This window comes from Pyxicephalus adspersus, chromosome 2 (assembly GCF_032062135.1).
Source record: "Pyxicephalus adspersus chromosome 2, UCB_Pads_2.0, whole genome shotgun sequence".
NCBI classification, from domain to species: Eukaryota; Metazoa; Chordata; class Amphibia; order Anura; family Pyxicephalidae; genus Pyxicephalus; species Pyxicephalus adspersus.
The window spans coordinates 806691-817632 of NC_092859.1; the positions used below are offsets into that span (position 1 = coordinate 806691).

At 44.1% G+C, this 10942-nt stretch overlaps 1 protein-coding gene across 1 annotated transcript; it reads left to right on the forward strand.

Moving 5' to 3' along the window:
• The first annotated feature begins 6013 nt into the window (after nt 1-6013).
• Nucleotides 6014-10170, forward strand: LOC140324870 (tripartite motif-containing protein 14-like). Its single transcript, XM_072402993.1, has 2 exons — nt 6014-6094; nt 9584-10170. The coding sequence occupies exons 1-2, from the start codon at nt 6014-6016 to the stop codon at nt 10130-10132; spliced, it is 630 nt and encodes a 209-aa protein (XP_072259094.1). The 3' UTR covers nt 10133-10170.
• The last annotated feature ends 772 nt before the right edge of the window (nt 10171-10942 follow it).

Genomic DNA, 10942 nt, shown 5'->3' on the forward strand with positions numbered 1-10942 from the left:
TTAAAAAAGTATAAGACAGTGCCTTATTATAGGGGAAACAGGGTACTATCACCATTCATACCTCTACTGCTCTGTGATTGGCTGAGAAATAGGAAACCCTGATGACAGCTCAAGCATCATCAGAATTTCCCTTTCCTCAGCCAATCAGGGAGCAGAACAGTCAGCGGAGCTTTACTATGCAGACAGCTACTCTCCCCTGATCACTCCCACAGCCCTAGAGGAGTTGTGACATGTATTGTAGCATTGCTAGCAGTCAGGACCAGGCATCATTGCCATCCCCCACAATTTCTACCCCATCGTCCAATCTTTCTGTGGTTAGCATTAGCAGCATCCAACTTTCCATCCCCCGGATGCTGGAGCGCAAGAGGAAATATGGCCCAAATGACCCCAAAACAAAGCTAATCAATACAGCAATTGCACAGCTGCGTTAGAGCTCCTCCCTTAATGGCTGGTGGACTCCAATGTGTTCTGTTATGCATTTCTCTGCAGGAATGCACAGTACGTTATGCCTAAGCAACAGTATTTTGCAGAAAAATGTGTTCCTGCATTACATTGGTTGGTCATGCAAGCATGGAGTGGGAAGATATATTTCCTTTACAGCTCACTGGGTAACTTTAGTGGTAACAGGGAAAGATGCAGCTGCAGCAAGGCCGGCATACCTACCTCCGCCCAGAGCACATCGCCATGCCATTTCCTCCTGAACCTCCACTTCCACCTCCCCCTTTGACTCTTGTGCCTCAACCTACTCCTCCAGGGACACTTTGCCATGGGGACTCAGCACCTCCTATTCGGCAGCATCTGTTCGCCGCCAGCAAGAACCTGCAGTTTTCTACTTCGGTCCACAATTCCGACGTTGCCACGCAGTCCCGAGGTTGTGTAGCCTTGTGTTGCCTCTGCCACATGGGCGCAGCCATTCAAAGTGCCTTGTGGAAGCAGGAGGACATATGGCTAACACCCAACAGACATCAGCCACTTGCCTGGCTCACATCATGAACCTGATAGTCCATCCACCCAAACACAAGGTGGCATGTTCGTGGATGGCAAGACCAGGCGGAAGAGGAGGACCACAATGACCATGTGCTGCTGTTTGACCCACAGGAGTCTGGGTACAGAATTACCTCAGCTGTGGGTAGTTTGAGCCAAATGACATCCTTCATGCAGGAGTGCAAGGCCAAAGATCCACGCATAAAACACATAAAAACAAAGACTGACGACTATTGGATTGCTACATTACTGGATCCACGTTACAAGCCGGAGATACAACAACTCATCTTACCCCAATACAGGGGACCTAAAATGCAGCACTACCAAGAAGTGCTTGTAAGGGACATGTGCTCAGCCTTTCCAGCTGGCAGCAGCAGCAGGGATCCCTATGGCAGTTCCACCAGCCATGGGAGCCAAACAACTGCTTTAAGCGGCATGGGTGGCAGCAGTAGAGGTCGTCTAAGCCAAACTGTGCAGGTTTTTTTTCAGCAGAAGCAAGCTGTCAGTCGTGCAGCAATTGCCAATGACACTGAGCAGCGGTACTCAGTCATGGTGCAGGAATACCTGAGCTCTGCATGGGACATTTGCAACCTGCAAAGCCAGGACCCACTGGGCTACTGGGTATCCAAGCTTGAGCAGTGGCCGGAGCTGGCACAACATGCCATTCAGATCCTTGCCTGCCCAGCCGCAAGTGTGTTATCAGAAAGAGCGTTCAGTGCTGCCTGCAGAAAATGTCGACGGAATCACTTTTAATAAAATGAATAAGGCTTCGATCAGCAATTACTTTAACATTCTCTCTGCAGAGTGTACTGATTAGTTGTCAACTGTTGCACGGACATCTTGATGGGAAGAGCACGTTCACAGCCTTTCGGCATCTCCTTCTACTCCTCACCCTAGTGGCCCTCTACCTCTACTCTGTCTCTGAGGTCTATAACTTGCAATGGGTCTGTGTAACTGGCTAATTTTATTTTTACCAAGCACCCCCCTCAGGGACCTCTGCCTTTATCTACTTTGAGGCCTAAATCACATGTAATGGAGCTGTGTGAAGAAATAATTAAATATTTGTATTTGTAGTAGAGAAATAATTAATTTTTTCTGTCCTTTAGGATAGATAGAAAGTGCTATCAAAAATAAATATCTGTATTTTTTTACAAAAATACAGACAAAATACAGTAAAAAAAATACAGATATTTCATTCTGATACCACTTGCTATCTATCAAAATAAACAGCAAAATTTCTATATTTCTATAAAAAAAATTATTTAATTCAGGCTTCAACTTGCCATCTATCAAAGACGTAAAAAATGTATGTATTTCTCTCCAAAAAATACAGATATTTATTTATGATTCTTAATTAAATATCATTATTTTTTAGAGAGAAATACATTTTTTATGGCTATTTAGATAGATAGCAAGTGGGATTGGAATTCAATATCTGTATTTTTTTTCTTGATATTTTTTTTTTTTTAATCAATAAATATAGACACTTTTCTGTCTTTTGTGATATTTACAGGAGGAATAATTTATGATACCGCTTGCAATCTATCACAAAAAAAACAAAAATGTCTGTATTTCTGTAAAAAAAATACAGATATTTTATTATGATAGCACTTCGTAAGGCCATTCATTCCGATCTCACTTTGCTATATATTTCCAAAGCCATAAATAATGTTATATTTCTTTTCCAAAAATCTAGATATTTAATTCTGATAGCACTTTGTATCGATCCAAAAGACCATAAAAAATTATTTATTTCTCTGCAGAAAATACAGATCTTTAGTTCTGATCCCACTTTGCTATATATGCCTAAAGCCATAAAAAACTGATGTAATATTATACAAACAATACAGATTATTAATTCTGATAGCACTTGGTAGTTGGTATCTATCCAAAAGGCCATTAAAAAATCATATATTTTTCACCAAAAAATACAGATATTTTATTCTGATAGGCTTGGATATGTATCCTAAAACCCATAAAAATGTATGTATTTATGTGAAATACAGATATTTAATTTTGATAGCACTTGCTAGATATCCACAAATGATAAAAAATGTTTGTATTTCCCTGTGTATTCCACCAAGTCCGTTCCCTTTTATGTGGTTTCACTGGCTACCTCCTCCTCCTGCTGTAAATGATGCTGCCGCCTGCCCAGTACTTGTCTTTAAATGCCAGACACTAATGCCATCCATACTCCATCTCAGAGCCCTCTGCCTTCGAATCATGCTGTTACTGCTGCTGCCTGCCTAGTTCCCAACTCTAGATGACAATTACTAATGTCGTCCACACTCCCTCTCAGTGCTAAATGCCTCCTCCTCATGCTGTTACTGCTGCTGCCCAGTACCCAACTCTAGATGCCAGATACTAATGCCGTCCACACACCGTCTCAGAGCCCTCCTCCTCCTGCTGTAAATGATGCTGCCACCTGCCCAGTACCAAGCTCCAGATGCCAGATACTAATGCTGTCCACACTTTGTTCCAGAGCCCACCACCTCTTCCTCCTGCTGTTACTGTTGCCCCCTGCCCAGTACCAAACTCTAGATGCCAGATCTCAATGCCGTCTATGCTGCATTTTAGAAAGTCACAGCTAGCAGATAGGAAAACTCTGTGCCCTACAAAGCAATGTCTCCACTAGCTACAGCTTGTACACTGTCCTTATAGATGATGTCCTTAACTTCTAATGCCCTCCTTGCTGCGTCTCAGGGTCCACCGCCTCCTCCTCCCAGTCCTCAGCTCTGGATGCCAGACTAGAAACCAGCTCAACAGGGTCTTCTTTCCCTGCTGATCCCTCCAAGCCCAATCCCTTTCATGTGGTTTCACTACATAGTAGCTAGGGACAGATTGGAATCTCACTCATCCGTTCATGTCTCCAATAGCTACAGCTTGTACACTGTCCATATAGGTGATGGCCTTAACTTCTAACACCCTCCTTGCTCCGTCTCAGGGCCCACCGCCTCCTCCTCCCAGTACCCAGCTCTAGATGCCAGACTCGACTCCAGCTCAACAGGGTCTTCTTTCCCTGCTGATCCCTCCAAGCCCAATCCCTTTCATGTGGTTTCACTACATAGTAGTTAGGGACAGATTGGAATCTCACTCATCCGTTCATGTCTCCAATAGCTACAGCTTCTACACTGTCCATATAGGTGATGGCCTTAACTTCTAACACCCTTCTTGCTCCGTCTCAGGGCCCACCGCCTGCTCCTCCCAGTACCCAGCTCTAGATGCCAGACTAGACTCCAGCTCAACAGGGTCTTCTTATCCGCTGATTCCGCCAAGCCCAATCCTATTCATGTGGTTTTGCTACATAGTAGGTAGAGACAGATTGGAATCTCGCTCATCCATTCATGTCCCCAATAGCTACACCTTCTGCACTATCCATATAGGTGATGGCCTCAACCACTAATGCCCTCCTTGCTCCGTCTCAGGGCCTACTGCCTCCTCCTTCCAGTACCCATCTCTAGATGCCAGTTAACAATACCATCCACACTCGATAGCAGGCTCTGAGACAGAGTGTGGAAGGCATTAGTAACTGGCATGTAGAGCTGGGTGTAGTGCATCTTTAATGACACCCTGAAATGTGTAATTTAAATTTGTGATTGAATGTAAAAGGCCACATCTTCTGTTTCATCCATCGGTACCACGCTTTATTGTACTGAATTTTGGTGTATGTTACCCCGGAACTGTGAAGTGGGACAGCAGTCCCTCTGTATATGTTGGGGGGATGAGATGGGAAACACCGGTATATTTAACAGGAACCGAGAGGTCTCGGATGACCACCTTGAGCCATGATGTTATTGAGCTCAGCAGACGTGCGGAGACTTCTCCACAAGTATATGGCCGACCTGGGAGACTCCATTCAAAGATCCGACAACAAGGATCTTGTGAAAATACTGCAGAATGATGACTTTCGGACTGAGAAGCAGCTGAAAGGGAAGGGTGACATGTCATTTGCAAACCAACACGTCCATTACTGTTGGATTCAAAGCTGGTGAAATGCTAGAGTACCCAATTCCTAATGTGCGCTGGGACATCATAGAAGGGAATTTCTACAGCACCACACTGGCAGATTTGCACCAATTGGATGTGATTGACTTGCACTTTCACTTACGCTTCACGCCGCTCCTCAGGGTTAAAGATGCTACCCACTCGAATCAGCTGGCTCATCGAACGTATACCTGCATCCTGATGGCTCATATTGATTAAGCCTGGAGCGTGTAGCAGGAAGAAGAGGTGGTGGGCTCTGAGATGGAGCATGGACAGCATTGGTAACTGGCATGTAGAGCTGGGTACTGGGCAGGCGGCAGCAGTAACAGCATGAGTAGGAGACGGTGGGCCCCGAGACGGAGCAAGGAGGGCATTAGAAGTTGAAGCCATCACCTATATGTTGAAGCTACCAGTGTTGAAGCTGTAGCTATTGGAGACATGAATGAATGAAAGAGATTCCAATCTGTCCCTACCGAGATTGGAATCTAGTTCATCCATTCCCGCAGACGCACTCCACCTGCTAGCAAACATGTGAACAGCACCTGAACTGCCTCTTCTCCACCATTCCCTCTAGTGGTGGCTTAGGATGTCTGTAGGTCACAGGACCCATCTACCATATGATCTCCCTAAGGAAGTTGCCTGGACGCTGTTCCTTTTTGTGCAGCATGTTCCTGACTTATTCGTGTACCAACCTGACCTGGCTTGTTTCCTGATCATTCCTGATCATTGTCCTGACCTTTGGCTTTTTTGACTTTTCTCTGGCTCTTGCTCCAGCACTACGCTTTTGTTTCTGCTAGTTAGCACTCTCATGCCTTGGCAGGCACAGCGGCTGTAACCTGGCAGCAACATCCTCACCTCTAGAGGCTCTGGTGAAGACCAAGATTGTTGCTTAGACTCTGCTCCCTGTGCACGTCTCTGCAAACTGAGCTGGTGACACAGAAGGTCCACCACTCTGCCCTACGGAGCCGTGACACAGATACTGGACCTCGAAGGTAAAGCTCTGAGGACTTCTGATGACTCTTCCCATCTTCCCATTACATGGAGTATGGTAGACCATGGAGAGCTGCGAAGAGACGGACAGAGATTTACAAATCAGGAGAATTGTCTTCTCATCGGTCACAGCACAGTGAGTATTACGTACATTACAGGGGTGTCCTCTGTGTCAGTAGGAACCCTACAAAACCGGTTATACGTGACATTCACACAGAGTATGAAAGGTAAGGTACTGAGAGAAATGTGATGACACAAAACCTATGTTTAGAGTGTTTAGTCACACATGTTACCCCGTAGTTAGAATAGACACACACTATGTGGACACACAGCCATAGCAGACACACCAATACAAGGAACATGATGCCAGACTCGTGTTACTGCTATGTATTCTTGGATAGAGATTCTCTCTCTAAGAATACAAGACACTATAGATAAAATCCCCATTCATTAGTTATAGTGCCCGGACATTGTAGTAGAACTGCAGAGCTAATCGGTAGTTCAGTGTCCCACGTGACGTCACAATGGGAAACCAAACTGCAGACCTCTGCAATTCCGGTAAAATGTCCGGGCACTACTTGTTCCCATCCATCACCTATAGTGCTCTGTATTCTTGGAGAGAGAATCTCTATACAACTAGTAAAGGGATGCATAAGAAGTCTGATTGCTCTTGCAGCCCTTAAAAGAAGCTAAAAAAAGGTAATTCTCATCAACTTCAATGGTGTTTGAATTCTGCATTTGATCACCCGGAGAATTTCGATCGAATAGCTGTCGAATCGAATAGTGAGATATTTGACCAACACTATAAAGGAGTAAATAGGAATATGTCTAAGTATTTCAGATGAAGCATACTACATTACAACAATGTTTTAGCTAAATATGAACACTTACCGTATTTTTCAGGCCATAAGACGCAGAAGTGGGGGGAAAAAGTCCCTGCGTCTTATGGTCCAAATGTAGCCCCCCTCCTCCTTTTCTCCTGTTTCCTGTTCAGCGCGGCCAGAGTGATTGTGACTCCTGTCACTCTTGTATCTTGCTCCCGGCGTCCTCCCACTCTCAGCATGATTGGCTGACAAAGTCATGCTGGGCTGTGAGGGCTGATAGGGCTGACACTTGGACCCGGGTCCTTTGTCCAAATCTGAAAGCAGAAACATCGGAGACCTGTGCTGGTGATGGATTAACAGAAAGAAATCCCCGGACTCTTCCATTAGGGTAAAATCCTTTTCTATGTGTTGTGACGTATTTATAAATGTTTACAAGCCTCTAGAGAGCTGGCCAGAATGAGTCAGAGCCACCATCAATGGAGGTAACCAATGGGACAGAATCACTATTGGGTTCTTTGCCTCCTTCCTTATTTTCCATAGGACTCTATAAAGATCCTTGGTATTATTACACGGTATTTATATAGCGCCATCATATTACACAGCGCTGTACAAAGTCCATAGTCATGCCACTAGCTGTCTCTCAAAGGAGCTCACATCTAATCTCCCTACTATAGTCATTAATGTAGTCTAAGGTCAATTTAGGGTGAAGCCAATTAAACCCACACAGACACGGGGACAACCTGCAAACTCCATGCAGATAGTGTCCTGGCTGGGATTCGAACCTAGTGCTGCAAAGGCCAGAGTGCTAACCCCTGAGCCACCGTGCTGCCCATTTGGTGACAAAGTGTAAACTGGCACTTCCTTGTGAAAGGGTTCCGGGCCAATGTTTCCTGGCACTTGAACACGCCGGAGATGCCATCAGGTATTCAGAGAGCAGTGGTGATCAGGAAGGGATGTGCTCAGATGACGGGCCAGGCTGGTGGGTAGAAGTTGGGATGCGTCCATGTAACAATGGCTGTGACCCATCGTATATATGGATAGATTCATGTTTGCTATGTACATGTAATCCATGGAGGGTCTCTTCATCGTCTTCCCTTTATTGAAGGCCAAAGGAATCTCTTGACGGGTAATTCCTTGTGTATCAGAAAGTTCTGAGAGAGTGCTGGATGGAACAAAGAGCTGCTCATGTCACGGCTCTGTGATAAAACCCAATTTACCCCCTGAGACCCTCTGAATAAATTCCTGCAAATAGGACCTGTAAATTATCCGCCCAACGCTACAACGTCCCGGCACCAATCTTATAGATACACATACATTATATGTACAGGATACCACTAACGGGCGACAACCTGACCCACTGGGCCTGATTTATTAAAGCTCTCCAAACCCAGAGAGGATACACTTTCATCAGTTAACCTGAGTGATCTAGCAAACCTGGAATACATCTGGTCCAGGATTGAAAACATTTTAGGAAATACATTGCAGGTTTGTTGGATCACCCAGCTTCACTGATAAAGGTCTAATCTCTCCAGCCTCGCTAAGAAGTGAATCATTGAGCCCCCAGAAGTACCTATGTCCTGGTTTAGAAGAATGGCCCAGTTCCCGATGTATTGGGGCGTGCTCAGACCATACCCTCAGCCCAATACAGGTTTGAGGCTGTTTAGCTATGAAAGCTTGAGCGATTAAAAATAATCTATGTGTCTGTAGGAGTTTTGCATGTAAGAGAAAGGTAGAAACTATAACCCATCCCAGTGGGTTGTAGAATACCCCATATGTCTATCATTAAAAAAATATTTTGCCAAATACGTTTGATCTTGGAAAGACAAGCCAGAGGAACTATAGTTCTCCCTGAGGAGGTGTCTCTCTGTGGTACAAGCGGCATATTAAAGTTCCCTCCAATGATTAAATTGGGGTATATATATACATAGTGTTTCAACGTGTTGACCATATTTGTGAGATAGCGGTATAGGTCATGGTTGGGAGTGTAAAGATTAACCACGGTATATACTTGGTTTGTGATCCTTATGATTAAGAATATATAACCTCGGGATTAAAGAATTTGTGGAGCGCTTTGGAGACCCCTTGGATTTGGCTGAGGGGTTGTTACTATGGAAACACATGGTATAATATAGATTTCTGTGGTTAAGAACTGATTCATTTATGGTGGCCATGGGGGTAAGGGTAAGATATACTCTTAGGCTAAGGGGGTCGATAAGGTTCATCTGTGCGGTGTTCCAAGAGGTTGGTGTCAACAAGGCGCTTGGTCCAGAAAAGAAGAGGATTGCTTGCATGGAGTCTTGTGCTTGATCCAAGGTGAAGGCAGCGGTGGGTCCTGGAGTGGAAACTGTACTGGCCAGTTGGGTATGGACACATCAGGCAGACCCAGGATATGTTGAAAGCCTGATAAGTCTACAAGCTGACGGAAGAAGGCGACCTTTCCATTGTTGGTGGCAGTTATACTCATCATTTAGAAGGGGAATCCCCAATGGTGTCCAATGTTGCTCGTTCTGGGCAATGGAGAACAGACTTGAAGGCTCTGCATAGCAATAGAGTGTGGCGGGAAAGATCTTGCATTAGTTGGATTGGTTGGCCAATAAACAGGATGGCTGACTGAGAGAGGACAATTTGTATGATATCCACTGACTGTCTTACAGGAATCAGACACGGGGGACTTGTGTGATACTGAGGATGGAGACGATAGAGAGAGACATGATAAACTCCTCCATGATGGGGGGAATGTGGCTGGGGTCTCACACACATTACACACATTATTTGATATAATAGGAGGGGTAAATGTATAGTTCTATATACAGGGAGCTGAGGATATATCACTGGATGTAAGCACAGCTAATAATAATCTATTTATATCAGAGGACAGGAAATCTGCATCCAGGACAGATATAGACCAGAATCGCCCAGATACACCGCAGAGATTTCAGTATTGTTCTCAGGTGTTAAGCAGTCAGAGTTTCTCCTCAGGAAGACATTACTGGGATGTGGATGTTGGGGGATCAGGTGGATGGATAGTCGGGATGTGTTACCCCAGTATAGAGAGGAGGGGATGGCCTCAGTCATGGATTGGAAATAATAAGAAGTCCTGGGGTTTGGACAGGTCAGGTAATCAGTACTCAGTGAGACATGACAATAATAAGATCTTCTTACCTGCCGATATCTCCAGTAACAGAGTCAGGATATATCTGGATTATGAGGCCGGGCAGATCGCCTTTTATGATCTGTGTGACCCCATCCGACCTCTCCACACATTCACCGCCTCATTCACTGAGCCCCTCCATGCTGGGTTATATGTATGTGGAGGTTGTATAATGATTTGTGGGGGGGATCAGATGTGAGAACTCCGCCCAGAGCCTGGTGACATCACAGGGGGAGGCATGGGATTCATGGAATTTTCAGCCAATGGCATGATCCATTGGATGTGGCTTCAGTCACATGACATTTCTCTGAAATATCATCCAGAGTCTAGATTTAGTTTAGGCTGGAGTAAATGTGGTTCTTGAGCAGACAAATGCTGTAGCCAATCAGAGGAAAAGGGAAAATACTCTACAAAGTTCTAGAAAAAGTTTGCATACTGTAAAGAAAAGACATGTTCAGTTCTTATGATGGGGGAAATGGGGGCCACTTCTCAAGGAATCCAGCAGAACAGATCTGTAGGTATTATACATCATAAAATCATTAATTAATTAACATCAATCAATTAATACATATGCTGCTTTTCCTAAACCATGACTAACACAAGCTACATAATGAAGGTAGCAACTTACCTTTCGCCTTACTCTTGCTGTGCCCTAATAATTTATGAGAGAAGAGCTTATAGGTGATAAAAGGCACTCACCATATAGATGTAAGTCTAATTATTTAGTTTTATTTCATCTGCTTAAATTAAATTATGAAATCATACCTAAGTAGTTAATTTTGTGAATTGAAACATTTAAACAATAATAATCTGTTCAATGAACAGATTATTCATATATCAATTATTGTTGCAAATTATACACCTTCTCTTCATGAGTTTCCGCGAAATGCTTATAAGTTTGGATTATCTCATCCTTAAGAGTTTTCCATCAGGAGATCTATATCAGTGCTATACTTTTTATATTTTGTGCTGTATATTTTAATAAAAGAAATATATTAAATAAAGAAAA

What these genes read in the sequence shown, in the direction of transcription:
- LOC140324870 (XM_072402993.1), top strand. Translation starts at nt 6,014, where the DNA reads ATGGTAGACCATGGAGAGCTGCGAAGAGACGGACAGAGATTTACAAAT. An exon ending in TTCTCATCGGTCACAGCACA is followed by an intron (nt 6,095 to 9,583) that starts GTGAGTATTACG and finishes GTAAATGTATAG; the next exon opens with TTCTATATACAGGGAGCTGA.